General features: G+C 59.0%; 1 protein-coding gene across 2 annotated transcripts; it reads left to right on the top strand.

The window, feature by feature from the left end:
- The first annotated feature begins 1002 nt into the window (after window positions 1–1002).
- On the top strand, window positions 1003–22171 carry COL6A1 (collagen type VI alpha 1 chain). 2 transcript variants are annotated; one of them, XM_043874071.1, is made up of 35 exons: window positions 1003–1316; window positions 1773–1902; window positions 3362–3562; window positions 4500–4659; window positions 4834–4962; window positions 5064–5084; window positions 5228–5248; window positions 5329–5373; window positions 6163–6216; window positions 6750–6794; window positions 6894–6920; window positions 7090–7116; window positions 7209–7253; window positions 7551–7604; window positions 7804–7866; window positions 8634–8696; window positions 8788–8841; window positions 8925–8960; window positions 9150–9212; window positions 9826–9888; window positions 15377–15439; window positions 16144–16206; window positions 16323–16373; window positions 16494–16529; window positions 16869–16931; window positions 17129–17194; window positions 17706–17741; window positions 18258–18294; window positions 18552–18560; window positions 18784–18917; window positions 19210–19319; window positions 19461–19644; window positions 19741–19921; window positions 20638–20667; window positions 20792–22171. In XM_043874071.1, exons 1-35 carry the CDS (start codon window positions 1220–1222, stop codon window positions 21412–21414), a joined length of 3084 nt encoding a protein of 1027 aa, XP_043730006.1. In that variant the 5' UTR covers window positions 1003–1219; the 3' UTR covers window positions 21415–22171. The 2 variants fall into 2 exon arrangements, with proteins under 2 accessions (XP_043730006.1, XP_043730007.1); XM_043874072.1 differs by lacking the exons at window positions 6894–6920; window positions 7090–7116; window positions 7209–7253.
- The last annotated feature ends 30 nt before the right edge of the window (window positions 22172–22201 follow it).

Raw genomic sequence — 22201 nt, 5'->3', positions numbered from 1 at the left:
GTTTGACTTGGAAGCTGGGCGCCTGCAGCAGACCCCAAGGCAAGAGAGAGAATTGCCCACAGCAGGGCTGGTGAGGCTCAGGGCAGGAGAAACCACTCGAGTCAGTCCACAAGCTTCAGAAAGTAGGTACGGGGAGACACTGGAAGGGATGCTACAGCAGTCACTGAGATGCATGGTTTCCAAAGTTCTCCCAAGCTTCTTACAGTTACACAATTTCTGCATGTCTTAAACTATAAAACATTTCGGCTGATATTAGACCAGTGCGAACAGTGCCAGCTCTGGGAAAGATCTAGAATGTTCTCTGGGGCAGCGGTGGGTGTGGCCTCACCCCGAGCCCACCCCCAGCAGGCCCCAGGGTGAGGCCTTCACACCTGTCCTCAGAAGCAGGGCCTCAGCTCCTTCAGGGGTCTCTGTCGACACACGCACTCCGGCTTCCCCAGTGGCTCAGCTGGTAAAGAACCTGTCTGCCAATGCAGGAGACTCAAGAGACGCAGGTTGGATCCCTGGGTCAGGAAGATCCCCTGGAGAAGGAAATGGCAACTTGCTCCAGTATCCTTGCCTGGAAAATCCGGTGGACAGAGGGCCTGGTGGGCTACAATCTGTGGTATCACAAAGTCGGACATAACTAAGTACATGCACACACACAAATGTATGTGTAGTTATTGTTCTGTGCTTCCCCAGAGTAAAAACGAAATATCTTTTGTCAATATGTATGTGACTAAACCGTGAAGAGGTATTTATATGACAGCTCTCAAGTCAGACAGATCCATGGATTTGAAACATTTAAACAAACAGCACCACTTTGTAGAAAGTGGTTAGTGAGGGGGAGGTGAGGAGGCCGGTGGATCCCATGCGAAGACTGGAAACGCCCAAAACATGTTTCAGGGAAATTCATCTTGGGTTATGCACTCTTTTTCAGACTTCTTAAACTCGACCTGAGAACTGTAAGCAAATAAAAGTCCTCACAAACCAGGGAGGTAAATCCTCCAGCAGAGCAGCTCCAGGGGGAGGGGAGAGGGAGTGACTCACCCAGAGCTGGGAGAGACGCCCCCCACCAGGCTCCTCCTCCACCCTCTCCTCCCTCCACCCCTCCCTCCCTCCTGGGCTGAAACTCCAGAAGGAGAGCAGACAGGACTTCTCTCTGCCCGGCCAGCATCACGGTCACCACAGCCCACCCTGCCCCCGGCCCCTGCTCCATGGTGACACGACCTCCGGTGACATGAGGCTGCCCCGCGCCCTGCTCCCCCTGCTGCTGCAGGCCTGCTGGGCCTCCGCGCAGGACGACACCGTGGCCTCGAGGGCCATCGCCTTCCAAGGTGAGTGGACTTGCCGCGTCTGTTGGGCGAGGCCGGCCTGGACCAGACGCATCCGGCGTGAGGTCCAGGAGACCCCGGCCCCTGCCTTGATGCTCAAGAGCTTAGATGCGGCCCAGCTGGCGGGGGACCCTGGGGAGGAGGATGGGCCTCACCGGGTCTCAGCCCCTGTGCCCCCTGAGTGTCTGCACCCCCTCTGCCTCCATCATCGGCTCCTTCTGATTCCTTCCTGGTGATCAGTCAGGAAACGCTCCTACCTGCTCCTACACACCCTCTCCTGAAGGTCAAGCCCCTCCCTGGCAGTTTTAAATTCAACTTCTCCTTGCTCTTTCAGGAGTGTTGGGGCCTGACTGGGCATAAGGGGGTGACTGGCTGGGGAAGTGGTCAGTGGGGCTGGTGGGGGCTCACCTGGGGAAGGGGGAGCGCAGGGCTGAGCCTCTCCTCCTGTCCGTGACCCAGACTGCCCTGTGGACCTGTTCTTTGTGCTGGATACCTCCGAGAGCGTGGCCTTGAGGCTGAAGCCCTATGGGGCCCTGGTGGACAAGGTTAAGTCCTTCACCAAGCGCTTCATTGACAACCTGAAGGACAGGTAGGACCTTGTCCCCCTCCCCCCGTTCACCATGCTCTTGGAGGGCGGGGGAGACAGGCTGGTGTCTCCCCTACCTCAGCCAGCAGGCAGAGCTGGGCCTCAGTGTCCCCATTCTGAGAAGGGCGGTATTGGCCAGGCCACTTGAGTCCCTTCCCCTGGGGCTGTGTGATTCAGATGGGCTAGAAAAGGACTGAGTTGAGATGGAGCCGGCTGTTTAGCCAGGAGGGCCAAGGGGGACAGTGCTATAGCTTGGGCTCCCCAAAGGCAGTGTTGAACAGCTCCCCTCCCCCACCCTGAGCAGGCTTGGAACGCTGGCCTGAGGCCCTGTGGGTCCGCCTGGTACCTAGAGGGGGCGCCCCTCACCAGCCACCTGGACACTGACCACTGCCCAAGTAGACGGTCACAGCCCAAGTCCCAGACCCGAGGTCTCAGTGTCCCCCGTGTCCAGTGTCCTAGTCAGAGCGGCCCCAGCCTGGTGTTGGCTTTGGGGGCAACATGCTCCATCCATCCATCCATCCATCCCTCCACTTGCTCACTCACACATGGGGGAGCCCCTGGCGGCGGGTGTGGCCGAGGACGGGACACGCCTGCAAGGAGGCGGGGCCTGGCCAGGGGGCGGGCTAAGCTCAGAACCAGGCTCCACCCATCTCCCTCACCTTCACAGGCCCCACCCCTCCTCCCGCTCTGACCCACTGACCGGCTGGGGGCTGACAGGCCCCCAGTCTCCCACCCACCAGAAAGGCTGCAGGGAAGGAGGACCGTCTGCCTAGTGCAGGGCACTGTGGGGCCGAAACCCCAGACCTCCTGAAATGCCCGGGTTTATGAAGGCCAGGGAGGGCCCAGGTGTGGACAAGCTTCGTGGAGCGGGCACGGGACAGCCAGGTGACCCAGCATCCCACTCTGGGGGGCTTTGGCCCTGTACCTTATTCACTCCAATTGTGAACTGAGGGCTCTTCCTGCCTTTGGGGCTGTTGGCGCCCCACGGAGGCCTCTGTCACCTGTCGGCTGATGGGCTGGAGGGGCCTGGCTACCCCCTGAGATCCTCGGCCAAAGTGACCGGGGCAGAGAGAAGAAGCCACTCAGATCCAGGGGTCCTATCCCCTCCCTCCCCCTCGCCCCTGTCCCCTGTCACCGGCTCCACTGCTATCTATGCAGGGTCTGTCCCCCACTCCATGGCCCTGGGATAGGGTCTCGGCTCACGGCTCCTCATCTGAGGCCCTGGAGATCAGGGGACATGGTGGTCACTAGCTGGCTGGGCCCGCCCTCCTGGCCACCCCCGTCTCCCCGCCATGTGCCCCCCGGCACGGGGACCAGTGTCTCAGGGCTGCTTACGGGACCACGGGCTCCTCCCTCTCGGCGTGAGAGGGGACCGGCTGTCTGTCCACCTGTGACCCCGCTGAGCAGGGGAGGGGAGCGCGCCGGGGTGTGGGGAGGCCCACTCACCATCCCGGGCCCGCAGGTACTACCGCTGTGACCGCAACTTGGTGTGGAATGCGGGCGCGCTGCACTATAGCGACGAGGTGGAGATCATCCGCGGGCTCACGCGCATGCCCAGCGGCCGCGACGAGCTCAAGAGCAGCGTGGACGCCGTCAAGTACTTCGGGAAGGGCACCTACACCGACTGCGCCATCAAGAAGGGTCTGGAGGAGCTGCTCGTGGGGTGAGTGCCTGCCGCCCTGTGGCGCCGCCCTCCGCCGCCAACTTCCAACTCTGCCTGGGGAGCGTCCAGAGCTGCCTGGTTGCTGCCCGCTGGCCGGCTGGACTTTGGTGCCTGAGGTCCCCAGAGCAGACCCAGTGCCCGTGGGGGTCGTGCTGGTCACCACCGCCCAGCCTGCCCCCTCACTGTCTACCACTCTGTCCCTCCCTCCAGCTATCCACTGTCTCCTCAACCACTGAAGGCAGAGGGGACCTGAAATGTGATTCCACGGAACTTTATTTTCTGTTTTAATATCCTTGTCTATGTTGTTGTTCAGTTGCTCAGTAGTGTCCCACTCTACGACCCCATGGACTGCAGCACTGCCAGTCTCCTCTGTCCTTCACCATCTCCTGGAGCTTGCTCAAACTCATGTCCATTGAGTCAGTGATGCCATCCAACCATCTCATCCTCTGTCAACCCCTTCTGTTCCTGCCCTCAACCTTTCCCAGGATCAGGGTCTTTTCCAGTGAGTCAGCTCTTCACATGAGGTGGCTAAAATATGGGAGCTTCAGCTTCAACATCAGTCCTTCCAATAAATATTCAGGACTGATTTCCTTTAGGATAGACTGGTTTGATCTTGCAGTCCAAGGGACTCTCAAGAGTCTTCTCCAACACTACAGTTCAGAAGTATCAGTTCTTCAGTGCTCACCTTTTTTATGATCCAACTCTTACCCTTTTCTGTAAGCCCACCCTATGGCCGGATCAACACAGGGAAACTGGAAACACTGCTCTGAGAGCCACCCTTGGGTCTGCATCTCCCTCTGGGGTCTCTAGCCCCCTGCCCCTCACCTCCAGTCTAGGGGTCTCAGCGATGTGGTCCCAACGGGGCCCTGAGCTGTTGGGGTCAGCGGTGGCGTGAGGAGGCTGGGCCAGGTGATCTCACCTCCTCCACACCTTGCAGGGGCTCCCACCTGAAGGAGAACAAATACCTGATCGTGGTGACTGATGGGCACCCCCTGGAGGGCTACAAGGAGCCCTGTGGGGGCCTGGAGGATGCTGTGAATGAGGCCAAGCATCTGGGCATCAAAGTCTTCTCCGTGGCCATCACGCCTGACCACCTGGTGGGGCACCCCCCCCAGGGCCTGCAGTGGAGGGAGGGGGTACCCAGGGACTACAATGGGAGAGGGTATGGGCATAGCCCGAGGGACTGGGGCTCCAGGGGAGTAGAGGAGGGGAGGGCCTGGCGCTCCCACTGTCGCTGACGTTCACCCTCGTTCTGGTTGCATCCATGGCAGGAGCCACGTCTGAGCATCATCGCCACAGACCACACGTACCGGCGCAACTTCACGGCGGCTGACTGGGGGCAGAGCCGCGACGCCGAGGAAGTCATTAGCCAGACCATCGACACCATCACGGACATGATTGTGAGCGCCGCCTGCAGGCCCAGCACCCCGCCGAATCCTGGTGCCGGAAACCCTGTGCCCAGGAATGAAAGCTAATTTGACTTGTCTCTCTCACTTTTCAGAAAAATAATGTGGAGCAAGTGGTAAGCCCCTCCTCCCCCCCGCCGTGTCCCCCACCTTGGCATCACCATCGCCCGTTCCTCCACCAGCAGTCTGAGCGCGGGCGGCCGGCGTGGCCGTGCCCACGCTTCCTGACATGTCCCTCTGTCCTCTTCCCATCCCGCAGTGCTGCTCCTTCGAGTGCCAGGTGAGTGTGGCCCTTGCCCGCCCCCACCCCTGGGCCGCCCCAATGGTGCCCCCACTAACTGTTCTTTTTGTGTCTTGCAGCCCGCCAGAGGACCCCCCGGGCCTCGAGGCGACCCTGGGTACGAGGTAAGTGGCCACATCCTGCCGGTGCTTACCTTGATGGCGAGGGAGGCCTGGGAGAAATATCCTGCAGGCTGCCGCCAGGTCTAGGGGTGCAGCTGGACCCCAGGCAGCTGCCCTCAGCACCCACCGCCCAGATGCTCTGCTGAGCAGGTGTCCCAGCCATGGGAGAGGGTCTGGGCGTGGTGACCCCACAGCTGATTTGGTGGCCATGGCTGCCGTGGGGTGGGGTCTGCTGCCCCAGCCTCCTTCCCGTGGTGGAGGGCATGGCCTTCCTGGAGTGAGTGTCCCTGTGGCTCTGCTCCCAGAGGTGGGCCTGCCGTGGGATGGATGCAAAATGGGCCCAAGGCCAGACTGGAAAACAAAATTCATTGCTAGTATTCACAAGCTGGGAGCTCACTCATGAAATTCTAGAGTTCTGGCTTTTCCTGGAAAGTGTCAAGTCCAGTGGCCATGGAGCCATGTGGCCACCTTCCACAGGGGGCTTCCAGGCTGCATCCACCTTGCACTCCCACCTGACCCTGGGGGCCCAGCACGGCAGCAAGAACAGGCAAAGAGAAAAGAGTCAGGGTCAGCCAGGCAGCCCCAGGGCTTGGTGGGGTGTGTGGGAGAGACCCTGGGCCTGCCCTCATACCCTGGGCCTCGGGAAAGGTGCCTGGAAACCATGTAGACACTGGAGATGGGATGGAATAACTTCATAGACCTTTTTTTGTTAGCAAGTAGGGGCTTCCTTTTACCAGCTTTTTAGAAGTAAATGGAATTTGTCCTCTGACCATGATCTGCTCTCTGTTCTAGGGAGAAAGAGGGAAGCCGGGGCTCCCGGGAGAGAAAGGAGAAGCTGGAGAACCTGTGAGTGCCGGGTGCCTGACTGAGGGGTGGGGACGCTGAGAAGCCAGAGGCCAGGGAACCAGACCGCAGAAACTTCCGGAAGGATGACTGGTTTCTGAGCACCATGGCCGTGTGGCCTGATTCTCGGAGGACATGGCTCCTGTGGGTGATGAAGACTGGGGGGCACACGGCCCAGCTGGCCTTCCAGCACTCCCACCCGGGCAGACCCCCACGCCCCTCAGTCCCCCTCCCACAGGCCCACCTGCTCACAGAGGGCAGGGGGCAGCGGTCGGCCAGCAGGTGGCCTCTGCTTCAGCCGTGGTGGTCTCCGCCCCGGGGTGGGGGGCCCTGTGTCTCTCCCTCCCTGGAGCTCCACTGAGAGCCCCCAGGAGTGGGGTGGGGCTTCCACAGCAGGGCGCTTCTTGGACACAGGCCAGTGGTCAGCCTGCCGGGTCTCTCCAGCTGACCAGGCCTGAGTAGGGTGGGGAGTGAGGGGGCCGGTGGGGGTTTCCTGCTCCCAGGGCTGTCTAACACACCCCCCTCCTCTGCTGCAGGGAAGACCTGGGGACCTCGGACCCGTCGGCTACCAGGGCATGAAGGTGGGTCTCTCCTCCCCCACGCGGCCTTGCCCTGGGCCTCAGGGCATCAGGCCTCCAGCACCCCTCACACCCACTTCCTCTCCTCTGTTTGCTGTGTAGGGAGAAAAAGGGAGCCGAGGGGAGAAGGTGAGTGACCTGCGGCTTTGGGACATGTCCCTGGGGCACGAAGTGGCCCCCCACTCTGGACAAGGACAGTGCTGCCCTTTCCCTGCGTGGCGAGGCTGCAATGAGCTGGGGGTGCCTCACCCCACGATGGGGAGACCAAGCCCCTCACCCTCCCTTTCTATCTCCACAGGGCTCCAGGGGACCCAAAGGCTACAAGGTGAGATGCCCGAGGGGCACAGTCGGTGGGGACACTGCCCTGTGGGGGTGCAGTCTGACCTTTGTCTGACCTTTGGTTTTTGCACTTCTCAGGGCGAGAAGGGAAAGCGTGGCATGGACGGCGTGGATGGCATGAAGGTCACCCTCAGCTCGGGGAGGGCGGAGGCGGGGCATATTTTTCGGGGAAGGGGTGGTGGGCCAGGTTGGCTATCCTCGAGGAGGTGGGTGGATAGGGGTCTCATATGTGGCCACCCTGGGCAACTCTGAGGTAGCATGGAAGGCAGGAGACGTTTCTTGCCAAGCCTCAGGTCCCAGTGGACCCTAAGCTACCCAGCCAAGCTCAGAGTGTCTTCCACTGGGGGGAACCTTCTTAGGAAACGGTGGATGAGCCAGAGCTGAGAGGCTTGACCCCCAAACCCACCTTCCTCTTTGCAGGGGGAGACAGGGTACCCCGGCCTGCCAGGCTGCAAAGGCTCACCCGGATTCGACGTAAGTCACTTTCTCTCACCCACATCTTAAGGCTATAAGCTCTCAGGAGTGAAAATTGCCTCAGCCTTCCTGCCAACCGTGCGAAGTCACACATGCCATGTGGCCTGGAGACCTGTCCTGCTGGCTTGTCGCTTGCCGGCAAGTGGCTGCCAGTGGTTGCCATTTCAGACTGTGGTCTGACTCTGTGTCCTCTCCCCAGGGTGTCCAAGGACCCCCCGGGCCCAAGGGCGATGCAGGTGCCTTCGGACTGAAAGGAGAGAAGGTCAGTGACTCGAGCCCACAGAGGGTGGGCCCGGCTGGGGCTTAAAAGACTTTGAGGAGAACTTGAGGAGAACTTCCTTCTGGAAGCAGGTTCTCGGCTTTAGTGTGGGGGCCAGGCCCCACTGCTCTTCCCGGGCTAGCAGGGATGGGCGTGGGAACCTCTGCCCGGGAGAGCACAGGGTCCCCAGCCTTGGGCGTGTCCCGCCCCCATTGCACTTCTGGCACCTGCCTGTCCATCCGAGGCCTCTCTGGACACCTGAGGACAGTCCACACAGCCGGCAGCCCTCTGGTCAGCCCAGGATCGACCTGCTCACGTGAAATGTAAACTCAGGAATAAACTCAGTGAAATACTCACACTGCGGCGGGCAGAGCAGTGAGGCCTGAGGATTCGCATTCTGCCTCTAATTCGAATCTGTTGCTGATATTTCTCTGGGTTTTCAGCAGCAGCAAATGCTGGAAAAGTTGGAGGAGTAACATGGATTCTATCCCAAATGCATCCTAGCAACATGGATGTCCCGGAGTTTGGTTGAGGTCTGAGGGTGCCAGCCCCCAGCCTGGCAATCCCAGGCTTCCACTCTCAAGGGCCTGGCTGGCCCCTGCCATGGGCAGTGTTTGAACCTGGGAAGTGGGTTTGATGCAGAGATGTGAGTGGCTAGGGTCATCAGGGACTGCGGCCTGAAGCCTGGGTGAGGGGGGTCAGCGTGGGGCCACGGGCCCCCAGGACAGCTGGGCATGGCCTCCTGAAGACTGACCCTCGGGTCTTTCCAGGGTGCGCCCGGAGCAGACGGGGAGCCTGGGAGGCCAGGGAGCACGGGGCCCCCTGGAGATGAGGTGAGCGTGCACGTTTCCCTGATGCAGTGGGGGTGACCGCGCCTGGGAGGGCCGCAGGGTCAGAGGAGACGGTCTGCACTGTTGTTCTCAGGGTGAGCCCGGAGAGCCCGGTCCCCCGGGAGAGAAGGGAGAAGCCGGCGATGAGGTAAGAGCCCTCCTGCCCGCGACACCCCAGACTCAGCAGAGATCTTCCTGCTGACAAACTCATGTCGATTCCTCTTACTCCAGGGAAATGCAGGACCAGACGGAGCCCCCGGAGAGAAGGTGAGTGGGTGCTCTGAGCCTCACCAGTCAGCAGCTGGTGTGACTGGTGTGATCCACAAGGCCCCAGGTGGACGGGGCAGGGCATGAGGTGGAGACACCATGCATCCTGGCATCTGCTGGGGGGACAACCCTGAGCCCAGGACCCAGGCTCCCACCCCACACCTCACCGCCTCTGCTCCCTCCACACAGGGAGGCCCTGGGGAAAGAGGACCTCGAGGGACCCCAGGTGCGCGGGGCCCAAGAGGAGACCCGGTGAGTTACTGTCCCCAGGCTGGGACCCCCATCCCCTCAGAGGGAGGCAGAGACCCAGCCAGACTGGGGTCAGGCCATCAGAATTAAGGACAGGTCACCATGACCCTCTGGCCCTGAGGTGTGGGTGACCCGCACCCTGGATTCCCATGTCCCAAAGATCCCCCTCTCCCGCCTACTTCCTGTGTGGGACCTCGCCCCCCCAGGCCCCGAGCTGCAGAGAAAGGTCAGCAACAGATTCGGATTAGAGGCGGAATGCAAATCCTTAGGCCTCCCTGCTCCGCCCACCATGGTGTCAGCATCGCCCTGCTTGTTCTTCAGTTTACATTTCACAGAGGAGAGTGTAGCCAGCACCCTCCCCCCACCCCTGCCGGGGGGGGGGGCGGGGGAGGGGACGACAATGAGCTGCCTCCAGGCCTCAGCAGGGGTATTGGCCCCTCATCATGGCCCCTTGAAAACACGAGTCCCCTGATGGCCAAGACATGCCCCACTGGAGGACAGGGGAGAGAAAGAAGCGAGGCCACCACAGCGGATGACAGGAGCCGCCGGACCTCAGCTGGTGGCCCCCAGGGCAGCCGTCCTCCTCCATCTCCTCCTCAGTGGCTTTTCCTCCCAGGGTGAAGCTGGACCCCAAGGTGACCAGGGACGAGAAGGCCCCGTTGGTGTCCCCGGTGACCCGGTAGGAAGCCTGGCTGGCAGGGGTGGGGGGGTGGGGGCGTGGTGCTGCCAGATGGGAGCAACTCACAGATGCAGGGGGAGGTCTCTTCACTGCTAACCCAGGTGCTTCCTTGTGGGGGTGTGGCCTGGAGACCTGGGGTGTCTGGGGTTGGGGGGACAGCGGCCAGGGGGCTGGTACGAATTGGCAAGGTGGACCAGTGCTCACAGGGGGAGCCCTGTCCCTGGGTGGGCACTGCCAGGATGCAGCCCTGAGCAAAGACCCCCACGCTGCCCCCCACATTGCCCTCAGAGTGGGGAGGATGCCTTGGTGCGGCTAGTGCTGGAAGAGGTCAGTGAGGGTGGAAGCCGGGCAGTGAGCCATCAAGACCAGTGGGGGCGGGGAATGGGGGCGGGGCTGGCAGCAGCAGAGGTGTGCTGGAGCCTGGGCCCTTGGGGACCCTTCCAGCCTGGGAAGGGGGGCAAGGTCCTGGAGGACTGAGCCCAGACAGGTACCACACCAGAGATGAACTGTGTAAACCTCCCTCAGGCTTTGGAGCCTGGTGGTGAGATGCTGGCAGGAAGTTGACTTAGGAGTGTCAGTCCAAGGAACATTCCAGAATTCCTGGGCGTGACCTTCTAGAGGCCATGCTAGGGGAGGGGAAGACAGTGGAGGCCTGAAGAAGCAGTGGGCTGGGCGAGAGGAGCAGCCTGGGAATAGGCTGGAAGCTATGAGCAGCTGGATGGGAGAGCTGAGATCACTCCCCCAGGGAGCATCATGCCTGACCGCCCACCCCCCCACTGCCAACTGGTGCTCTCAGCCCATCTTCTCCAGACCCTGACTGGGTCCTGCTGCAGGGTTCACGAGTGGAGGGCATGTGGGGTGACAGAATGCACACATAGATGAGGCAGGTCAGGATGGGCTGTCACCACTGGGCCTTGGCCAGAGGGACAAGGCAGGAGCCTGCCTGGCCGTCGGGTTTGTCGAAGTTGCCACACCACATTGATGGGTGGTCTTGGCCAGGCTGTGCTGGAGCTCTGGTGGCATCCTGGCACTCCTGGTGGCCAGTGGATCCTGGAAGAGGTCTACAGAACCCACTCAAGCTCCAGCCAGCCCTGGGGAAGCACTGGAAGGGGGGCACACAGCCTGGTGCCACCCTCATGGGGCAGGGGGGCTGGCAGTTCAGTGGAGAGACAGACCATATGTCCATGAACACATAGCAAATGGACCAGTGTGCGTGGTGAGGATGCGTGGCAAGGGAGCTGGATCCTGCGAGGCCCCGGACTCCACCCGCCCCCTCCCGTGTGGTGAGGGCTGCACCCAGGGCCCACAAGCCCCTGAGGGCCCCTGAGATGCAGGGTGCAGTCTGGGCTGGGCACCCTTGGCCTGCGATGGGGCCTCTTCCTTGGCGTCCTTGGAAGGGTCTGCTTCCTGCCCCTCATTCTCGCAGACTGTGTGTAGATTGTCCGCAGTGTTTTGCTTTACACAAAAATACTGTCATAAGTATCAATATCCATCTGTTGTTCAGTCAGATCATCTGTCCATCTGTCCATGTGTTTATCCATCTTTATCTGTCTGTCCACCCATCACCTGTGTACACATGTGTGTATTTCTCCATCTGTCCATCCACCCATCACCTGTGTACATGTTTCAGTTCAGTCCATCTGACATATGTGTCAGTTCAGTTCAATCACTCGGTTGTGTCTGACTGTTTGCAACCATGCATGGACTGCAGCACACCAGGCTTCCCTGTGCATCACCAGCACCTGAGGTTGCTCAAACCCATGTCCATCAAGTCGGTGATGCCATCCAACCATCTCATCCTCTATTGTTCCCCTTCTCCTCCTGCCTTTAATCTTTCCCAGCATCAGGGTCTTTTCCAATGAGTCAGCTCTTCATGCCAGGTGGCCAAAGTATTGAAGCTTCATCTTCAGCATCGGTCCTTCCAATGAATATTCAGTGCTAATTTCCCTGAGGATTGACTGGTTTGATGTCCTTGCAATCCAAGGGACTCTCAAGAGTCTTCTCCAACACCACAGTTCAAAAGCATCAATTCTTCGGAGCTCAGCTTTCTTTATAGTCCAGCTCTGACATCCATACATGACTACTAGAAAACCATATCTTTGACTGGATGGACCTCTGTTGGCAAATTAATGTTTCCACTTTTGCATATGCTGTCTAGGTTGGTCATAACTTTTCTTCCAGACAGCAAGCGTCTTTTAATTTCATGGCTGCAGTCACCATCTGCAGTGATTTTGGAGCCCAAAAGAATAAAGTCTGTCACTGTTTCCATTGTTTCCCCATCTATTTGCCATGATCTTAGTTTTCTGAATGTTGAGCTTTAGGCCAACTTTTTCACTCTCCTCTTTCACTTTCACCAAGAAGCTCTTTAGTTCTTCTTTGCTTTCTGCCATAAGGTGATGTCATCTGCGTATCTGAGGTTATTGATATTTCTCCCAGCAATCTTGATTCCAGCTTGTGCTTCATCCAGCCCGGCATTTTGCATGATGTACTCTGCATAGAACTTAAATAAGCAGGGTGACAATATACAGCCTTGATGTTTTGGAGCCAGTCTGTTGCTCCATGTCCAGTTCTAACTGTTGCTTCTTGACCTGCATACAGATTTCTCAGGAGGCAGTCAGGTGGTCTGATATTCTCATCTCTTGAATAATTTTCCACAGTTTATTGCGATCCACACAGTCAAAGACTTTATTGCATAGTAAATAAAGCAGAAGTATATGTTTTTCTGGAACCCTCTTGCTTTTTGTATGATCCAAAGGATGTTGACAATTTGATCTCTGGTTCCTCTGCCTTTTCTCAATCCAGCTTGAACATCTGGAAGTTCACAGTTCATGTACTGTTGAAGCCTGGCTCAGAGAATTTTGAGCATTACTTTGCTAGCATGTGAGATGGTACAATTGTGCAGTAGTTTAAACCTTCTTTGGCATTGCCTTTCTTTGGGATTGGAATGAAAACTGACCTTTTCCAGTCCTGTGGCCACTGCTGAGTTTTCCAAATTTGCTGGCATATTGAGTGCAGCACTTTAACAGCATCATCTTTTAGGATTTGAAATAGCTCAGCTGGAATTCCATCACCTCCACTAGCTTTGTTTGTAGTGATGCTTCCTAAGGCCCACTTGACTTCGCATTCCAGGATATCTGGCTCTAGGTGAGTGATCACACCATTGTGGTCATCTGGGTCATTAAGATCTTTTTTGTACAGTTCTGCTGTGTATTCTTGGCACCTCTTCTTAATATCGTCTGCTTCTGTTAGGTCCATACCGTTTCTGTCCTTTATTGTACCCATCTTTGCATGAAATGTTCCCTCGGTATCTCCAATTTTCTTGAAGAGATCTCTAGTCTTTCCCATTTTATTGTTTTCCTCTATTTCTTTGCATTGATCACCGAGGAAGGCTTTCTTATCTCTTCTTGCTGTTCTTTGGAACTCTGCATTCAAATCAGTGTATCTTTCCTTTTCTCCTTTGCCTTGAACTTCTCTTCTTTTCTCAGCTATTTGTAAGGCCTCCTCAGACAACCATTTTGCCTTTTTGCATTTTTTTACAATGTGTACACATGTGTGTATCTATCCATCTGCCCGTCCACCCATTACCTGTGTACATATATGTGTATCTATCCATCTATCCATCCACTTATCTGTCTAGTCATCTGTCATATATCCATGGATGTATGTATCCATCCATCCATCTATCCGCCCACCCACCTGCTCATCCATCCATCCTGAAGAGCTTCCAAGACAATATCTAGCATGTAAATTCTTAGCAGCAAAATGTCTTAGCCCCAGTGTTATATGTATGAGTTGACATTTGCCAAATAATCCTATCTACCTGCCCATCTGGCCCCCACTCACACTCCCCCAAGAGTGTAAAACAAGCTGCACACACACTTCTGCCAACATGAGCTGTGATCAGACTCTGGCTCCGCACGTTTAGTCATCTCCTGTATTGACTGTTGATGTGTTTGTGGGCTGAGTGTGGTCTCTGCTGGGCTGTTCATGCAGTTGATCACTTCCCGCCAGGGTCTGTGTCCCCCACTGTGGTGGGGGATGGGGGGCTGCATCCATGGTGCAGACGCTGTTCTCATCTGTCCTGAGCTTGTCTGGGGTGCCTTGTAGTTGAGGTTGTCCTGCTGGTGTACAAAGGTTTACAGATGCTCTCACCCCTTTCAGTGTGGTTTTGCTCACCTCTGATTCGTCGGGAGCGTAGATTCCAGCAGTGGAAGAGGGGTGGGCTTGCCCTCCTTGGCTTTTTCAGTGAACAGCCAGCCCGTTGTCACAACGCACATGAGTGCAGTCTGTCTCAATGATTGAAATGCGGTTCCATCAGGTTTAAAGCCCCTCATCTCTACGTGTCTCTTTCTGGAATGACTGTCACACGTCCCTGCTCTTTCTGTGTCCACCCCATTCCCACAACTGACTCTTGTGGCCTCAGGCTGAGCAGGCCCTGTTGCCAGGCCACCTCCCAGGCCCTGGCCTTTTCTGGACAGTAACTGAAGAGCTGTAATCACTCCTGGCCAGTGGTACTGACACATTCTGCCCAGATTCTTCCTGTGGCACTGTCGGGAAGTCATTCAAACTCTAAGGGCACAGAACACTGGAAGCGGGACCCGGCCTGGGGTCCTGGGTGCATCCCAACCGCGTTAGTTTTCAGAGTAATTGGTCGCTGCAGTAAAAGGAAGCTTCCGAGAGTGTGGGGCAAAGGGAGGCCCCTCTTAGGCCGCAGGAACCCTGGACACTGCTGGGAACGGCTGCCTCCTTTGGGGGGTGCCCTGTGTCCCCCCAGCCTGTGACCAACTAGGGATGGTCCCCCCTGGACCTGTGGCTCCCAACCCAGGTGGCACTTGGTCACCTGCACATTCAACTTCCCGGCCCCCAGGTCTTCTGTTTCTGAACTCAGCCCCACCCTCCCGACCCTGTCAGGGACCCCACAAGCCCCTCCCAACTCCAGACCCAACAGGAGGTCGGCTCTGACACCAGGGTCCATGCAGAAGGTCCTGGGAAATGTGTTTTCCCAAATCGCAGGAAAAGGCAACTGAGAAACTGAGGAAGGGTCCTGTTCTCCTGTGTGCACCCGGCCACCAGGCCTGGCCTGTCCCCATCCTTCCGCAGTGGGTGCCCCCATCCCCCTGCAGTGGGCGCCCCCATCCCCCTGCAGTGGGCGCCCTGCATTCCTCTGAAGTGGGCGTCCCCTCCCCCCGCAGTGGTTGCCCCAGGAGCTCCACCCAGTTTGGTGTTTCCATGTCTCAGGCAGTTCCTTGAGTTCCCAGGATGTGCTACTGGGGACCAGGAAGCATCACCACACAGGGCCACTCCCATCCCTTTCCTGTCCCAAGATAGATCAGGGGTCTGTGGAATCCTTGGGGGACCAAGAGCCTGGACGGGAAGGCAGGCGATGGTCCCCAGGGAGAGGCAGGATGGAGCAGCCAGCAAGGGTGAGGTGTGGGGCCGGGCCACTGAGGGTCATAAGGGGCCCATCTCGGGTGTGTCCTCTCTGCAGGGTGAGGCTGGCCCCGTCGGGCCAAAAGGATACCGAGGTGATGAGGGGCCCCCAGGGACCGAGGTGAGTAGCCCTCCCTGCCGCTATCCCAGGAGGGACTAGCCTGACCCCCGTCCCCGCCCCCCACCCAGACTTCTTTGGGAGAACCCCCTGGGCTCCTACACATAAATGTTTCATTTCACTTCATGGAATGTGTGACTCTGACGACATTTAGAAAATGCAGAAAAATATTAAAAAGAGAATTGAAATCAAAAATCCCACCTAGAGAGAAACAGCATCGACAGATTGGCTTATTTCTTTTCCAAATTCCTTTTTTTTCTTTCTTTGCATGTTATGCCTTATGAATTTGACTTGAGAAGGTTTTCTGTTGTTTTTCTCATTATGAACTCAGACCTTAATGATTGTTCAACTTTGCTGACATGCTGGCGCTGGCCACGCCTGCAGTGTGTCTGCTGGTGCCTCCACCCCATCTGGTTGGACTCTTGGGTGTGAATCCCCCACAGTTGACCACCTGGGTCCCTGTCCCTGTTCTGGTCACCTCCTTCTTGGGTCACTCCCTGGGTGGACATGGGGGAGGTATAGCCTCTAAGGCCCAAAAGTGGCATGGCCTCCAGGATTCCAGGTTTAAACACCTTTTTTATGAGTAATTTATGTGCTGCATGAAAACATGTTATCTTACTTAATTCTCCTCTTTCATCCAGGAGGCCTCGTGCCTCCGAGCATATGTGGCTTGCTACCCAGAGTCCACTTCATTTTCTCCTCCTTAGGGCCCCAAAGGAGCTCCGGGGCCTGCAGGCCCCCCCGGAGACCCCGGGCTGATGGGTGAGAGGGTGAGTGATGCAGGGCAAAGGGTACATCCTGGGTGGGAGAGTATCTGGGGCCCAGAGTCTGGAAGCAGCTGGCCTGGGCGAGTCCTGCAGTGGCTGGACTCCATCTGCTCTCCCAGGGTGAAGACGGCCCCCCTGGGAATGGCACCGAAGGTTTCCCCGGCTTTCCTGTGAGTACTCTGCATCCTGCCTGATGCCCCCTTAAGCCAGTGGGGCACATGGCTCTCTGGCTGGGGCTGCCCCTCTGGTGTGACTGGTGTGACTGATGTGACTGTCCTGCCTTTCCCCAGGGCTATCCAGGCAGCAGAGGTCCTCCTGGGATAAACGTGAGTACACGCCATCTGCTCTGTTGGCCATGGGAGGTGCACATGGGCACACACGCTTGTGCACGCACATTGCTCCCACACCTGAGCAAACACGTGCAGACACACACAGCCCCGCCGAGGTCCAGCTCATTGCCAAGCCCTGCCCCCCGCCCCCAGCCCGTGTCTCTGTCTCCTCAGGCCCTACTTGGCCCTGGGCACCCCTGCTGGCTGACACTCCCCTCGGGATCTGTTCACTCCATGGCCCACCCCAGAGGCCTGCCCGCTAGAAGCCCAGAGCCGCAGCACCCACCCCAACCCTGGGCCGGCTCCCCCTAACTATGTGCTCTCCATCACCTGCAGGGCACCAAAGGCTACCCCGGCCTCAAGGGGGACGAGGGAGAAGCTGGGGACCCCGGAGAGGACGTGAGTGCAAAGCCCACTGCATTTGGTGACATCCCCAGTCAACCTCGGCCTCGAGGGCCCAGAGCCCATAGATCATGGGGGAACGTGGCTCCGAGGGTGGCTGAGCATTCTGGGGGTCAAGGGGGTGATGGCCAGGCTCATAGCACGTGATCTGGCCATGCGTGGCAAGCCGACAACACTGCACTGTGTCTTTCCAGAATAATGACATTGCTCCACGAGGCGCCAAAGGAGCAAAGGGCTACCGAGGTCCCGAAGGCCCCCAGGTGGGTCCATGGGCAGGCGGGCACCCTCCCTGAGGCTGTGGAGTCTGGGGTGGTGGGAACCTGGGAGCAAGGCTCTGGGGATGGGCTCCAGGAGGATTGAGGGGACATGCAGTTTCAGGGTCTGGGGGGATGAGCATGAGGGGGTGGGCAGAAGGGGGAGGACAGGTCTCCGGGTGAGCTATGACAGGCATGGCAGGGCCTCAGGTGGTGCCTGGGTGAGGCCGGGCACCTTGCCCATCAAGGTGGCACTGTTAGACCTGCCGGGACACTCTCCCATGGTGGGGTGAGCTCCCACTGACCGCCAGGAAAGGGCAATTGGACAATGGTCACCAGGTGGACGACAGTAGCAGGTTCCCCAGCCTTGAATGTGCAGAAGCCTCGGCTCCCCCTAGTGTTGGGGGACCCTGCATGAAGGGGGTCAGCCAAGGGCTTCTGTCAGATCTGCAGCTCAGGAATCAGCACGGCCCCAGCATCCACCCTGACAATCTTTCTCCTATCCTTTCTCTGACAGGGACCCCCAGGACACGTGGGACCACCAGGGCCAGACGTAAGTATTGTGAATATCTTTGGGGACTGACCACTCTGGCCAAGGCTCCTGTGGGGTGGGGAGCCTGACGGCAGCAGGGATCACAGGATGGCCACAGGGAGACATGTGGAGGCCCCAGCAGGGACACATGGAGGTCACAGCCGACACACAAGGGCCGTGGGGGAACGTGACAGTCACAGTGGGGATGTGTGCTGGTCGTAAGGGAACATACAGAGCCACGAGGGGGGACACATGATAGCCACAGTGAGACACCCGAGGCCACATATCAGAGGCCACATCAGATGTCCGTGCCCCGCAGGCAGGGGCCTCCCAGGTAGAGCAGGGCACGCCCTGGGAAGGGGGACACCCTGCCCTGCTCAGTCCAGCCCCTCTGCAGTCCCAGCTGGAGTCCCAGGGGAGGGGGACCTGGAGGGCTGGCCTCACCCCCGAGGCCTGGGAAGCCTCTCCTCCCACCCTAGGGGCCACCACAGGAGAAGCAGTTCCTTCTCCTGGGAGTGTCTCTTCCCTCACCCCCAGGAATGCGAGATTTTGGACATCATCATGAAAATGTGCTGTGAGTGTCTCCCCCTTGATCACTACCCTGATGAGAAAGAGCGTCCTGCCATATGCCGCCTGGGGGGTGCAGGCAGGCAGGAGGGCAGGCATGGGCCCCTCCTGAGAGGAAGCTGGGGGGAAGGGTGAGGGGGCCCTGGCTGGGGGGTTTAATCTCAATGCCTGCCCCTCCCATGAGAAAGTCTGGAGAGGTGCAGGGGTAGCTGGCTGGGGGGTTAGTCTTGACGCCATATGATCGCCTCTTTCTTCTCTTCCCAGCTTGCTGTGGTGAGTCTGACTCTTCACCTGGGGGGCGGACTCATCTCCCCTCCCCTGGATTGGCCCTGGGTGCTGGCCTGCCCATCCTCCCCTGGTCATTCACGCAACCAGGGATGGGGGGACCGGAGTTCTCTCCACGACCCCCAGTCCTTGAGCCCCCACTCCTTGCTGCCCTGCTTTGGAGGGGTCCTGGGAGGGGCTCCGAGGCTTACCGCACCCCTGCCGCCTGCAGAATGCAAGTGCGGGCCCATCGACATCCTCTTCGTGCTGGACAGCTCCGAGAGCATCGGCCTACAGAACTTCGAGATTGCCAAGGACTTCATCGTCAAGGTCATTGACCGGCTGAGCAGGGACGAGCTGGTCAAGGTGAGGCGGCTGCCCTGGCCTCGCTCAGGGATGAAGTTGCCCAGGGAGGCAGGGATCTGTCCTGACACCAGAGTGGAAGGGCCGGATGCTGGGGGCTGCAGGAGAGATGCCTTGTTTCTCAAAAGCCAAGGCCCCCAGCCCAGCAGAGCATGAGGTCCCCCTGGGGGCCTGGGGGCCAGTCCAACCTGGGACGGGGTGGGGGGGTGGGTGGAGGCGTGACCTGAGCAGGGAGAAGCACCAGCACCCCGGGGATCCTGGGGGTGCTCCTCATGGCGGCGGCTCTCTCGAGCAGTTTGAGCCTGGGCAGTCGCATGCGGGCGTGGTACAGTACAGCCACAACCAGATGCAGGAGCACGTGGACCTGAGGGACCCCAACATCAGGAGTGCCCAGGACCTCAAGGAGTGAGTGTGGCTGCTTGGCGCCTGCACGCGCATCGTAGCCCAAGGCCCACTTGGGCCCCTGACCCCTGACTCTGGCCCTGCCCTTGACCCCTGGCCCCCCTGACTCCTGGTTCCCGCCCTGACGATACCGTGGCCCTGCAGAGCCATCAAGAAGCTGCAGTGGATGGGCGGGGGCACCTTCACAGGCGAGGCCCTGCAGTACACCCGGAGCCGGCTGCTGCCGCCCACCCAGAACAACCGCATCGCCCTGGTCATCACGGACGGCCGCTCGGACACCCAGAGGGACACCACCCCGCTCAGCGTGCTCTGCGGCCCTGACATCCAGGTGGGGCGGCCCCCACACCACACTGTCGCCCTCACGCCCAGGGGCTCGGGGGACTGTCCCCACCAAGGGCCACACCAACACTGCCCCTCCCCCCAGGTGGTCTCCGTGGGCATCAAGGATGTCTTTGGCTTGGCCGCGGGCTCTGACCAGCTCAACGTCATCTCCTGCCAAGGCCTGGCACCCCAGGGACGGCCGGGCATCTCGCTGGTCAAGGAAAACTATGCCGAGCTGCTGGACGACGGCTTCCTGAAGAACATCACCGCCCAGATCTGCATAGGTGAGCGTGGCAGGCGGGCCCTGTGGCTCGGCTGTTCTCTCTCCGCTCGCTGTGACCTCCGGCTGTGGCAGCAGATGCCCATGGCCAGCAGCATGTCCACTCCCCCCTGAGCTGCTCCCCATTCTTACTCTGGAGGTTGTGGCCTGACTCCCTTGTGGCTTGGCATCCACACAGGTGTTCCCCGAATGTGGGCTGCACCATGGTCTCCCACTGCACACATGTGCACTGGGGTCTGAGGTTGGGTGCACCCAAAAGTGTGGGCAGTGGTGGGCCTTGGAGCCTGAGACCCCTCAGAGGTTCCCACCTAAGGGACACATTTGCCACGTCCATCTGGGCTTGGCCCAGGATCAGAGCTGAGTCCACATTGCAGCTGCTGGGCAGTAACTAAAGAGTGCTTCAGGCTCAGACTCAGGGCCCCGACTGGCGCAGTGAAGCCAGCATTACCTGGGGCTTGTGGCACGGGGCCTGTGCTATAGAACACCCTTCCTCAGCCCTGAGCTTGGTCTCCCTGTTCTTGGAAGGGCTGGTGCCTGGAAGACCCTTCCATCACTCAAAAGCCCTCTCTGGAATAAGGGACATCCCTCCTGTTGGGTGGAGACAGTGGTGGCCGTGCCTTCCGCCTCAGAAGTGCCAGGGGTCCTCTTGCTGGGGGGTTACAGGAGGAACAGCGGTCCCTATGATCGCTGGTTCATGCTGTGGGGTTTTCTCTTTTACAGACAAGAAATGTCCAGATTACACCTGCCCGAGTGAGTACTGGGGGGTGGATGGGACCCTCGTGGGGGGCGCTGGGTAAGAAGGGTCTGGAGGCCATAGGGGGCGGGGCAGGCTCCCAGGGCCTGCGGTGCATGCTCACAGCTGCTCCACCCGCAGTCACCTTCTCCTCCCCGGCCGACATCACCATCCTCCTGGACGGCTCAGCCAGCGTGGGCAGCCACAACTTTGACATCACCAAACGCTTTGCCAAGCGGCTGGCAGAGCGCTTCCTGACAGCGAGCCGGACAGACCCGGGCCAGGACGTGCGCGTGGCAGTGGTGCAGTACAGTGGCACGGGGCAGCAGCGGCCGGAGCGCGCAGCCCTGCAGTTCCTGCAGAACTACACGGTGCTGGCCAACACCGTGGACTCCATGGACTTCTTCAATGACGCCACCGACGTCATGGACGCCCTGGGCTACGTGACCCGCTTCTACCGCGATGCCTCGTCCAGCGCCGCCAAGAAGAGGCTGCTGCTCTTCTCGGATGGCAACTCGCAGGGCGCCACGCCGGCCGCCATCGAGAAGGCGGTGCAGGAGGCCCAGCGGGAGGGTGTGGAGATCTTCGCGGTGGTGGTGGGCCGCCAGGTGAACGAGCCGCACGTGCGTGTCCTGGTCACAGGCAAGGCGGCGGAGTACGATGTGGTCTTCGGCGAGCGCCACCTGTTCCGTGTGCCCAGCTACCAGGCGCTGCTGCGGGGCGTCTTCTACCAGACGGTGTCCAGGAAGGTGGCCCTGGACTAGTGGCCTGGCCCCTGCCACCGAGACAGAGGCAAGAGGGGACCTAACTTTCCTGACCGACCCGACTAGCTAGGATTTTTTTAAGGGAAAGCTTGAAAAGCCGTGATTCGATGCTCTATGCTTGGCCCACCCCCCAGAGCAGAGTGTCAGTGCTGGGGTTCTGCCGGACCCCTCCTGCCACCGGCCTGAACCTGCACCCCAAGTGCCCTCCTCCTGCTGCCTGTCCACGTCCCTTCATCCCAGTCAGAACCCTAGCACCTGGTTCTCTTTCCTTTCTGGGGTCAGCTGTCACTGCCTTCCCTCTCCACCAACCCCCGCCACAACCACCCAGAGCTTGACTTCCTCCGATCCTAGAGTCCTTCCGGAAACCCTCGCTCAGCCAAAAGTCAGATCTCCCAGGGAACTTGCACAGGAGCATGAGCCCTGATGAGCTGACCCCCCTCACGAGGCTCTTGTCACTCACGCCTGCCAGCAGAAACCACGACCCCTCCTTGATGGCAAAGCCCAGACCGCAAACCCCAGAGCGAAGGTGCTATCCTGCCCCACCCCACCCCAGGACTGGAGGCCTGGCCGCACCCCCTGGGGCACAGTGAGGTGTTTTATCAGAAACAAGCTGAAGCCCTTTTTCCTCAAGAAAGTGATTGGTTCTACATTTTATTGAAGATTTTCTTGGTTCTTTAGTTTTACTTTTACTCCTTTCTGTGTTTTTTCTCAACCGTGTTCATGTGGGCGACTTTTCCAAATAAAGGTTTTCACTCTCCTTTCCATGGTCGTTTGTTCTGAGGAGTTA

The sequence above is a fragment of the Cervus elaphus genome, chromosome 19 (assembly GCF_910594005.1).
Source record: "Cervus elaphus chromosome 19, mCerEla1.1, whole genome shotgun sequence".
NCBI classification, from domain to species: Eukaryota; Metazoa; Chordata; class Mammalia; order Artiodactyla; family Cervidae; genus Cervus; species Cervus elaphus.
This window is presented reverse-complemented; position numbering and strand designations above follow the sequence as displayed.

What these genes read in the sequence shown, in the direction of transcription:
- COL6A1 (XM_043874071.1), top strand. Translation starts at nt 1,220, where the DNA reads ATGAGGCTGCCCCGCGCCCTGCTCCCCCTGCTGCTGCAGGCCTGCTGG. An exon ending in GAGGTCCTCCTGGGATAAAC is followed by an intron (nt 16,530 to 16,868) that starts GTGAGTACACGC and finishes CATCACCTGCAG; the next exon opens with GGCACCAAAGGCTACCCCGG. An exon ending in GAGGTCCCGAAGGCCCCCAG is followed by an intron (nt 17,195 to 17,705) that starts GTGGGTCCATGG and finishes TTTCTCTGACAG; the next exon opens with GGACCCCCAGGACACGTGGG.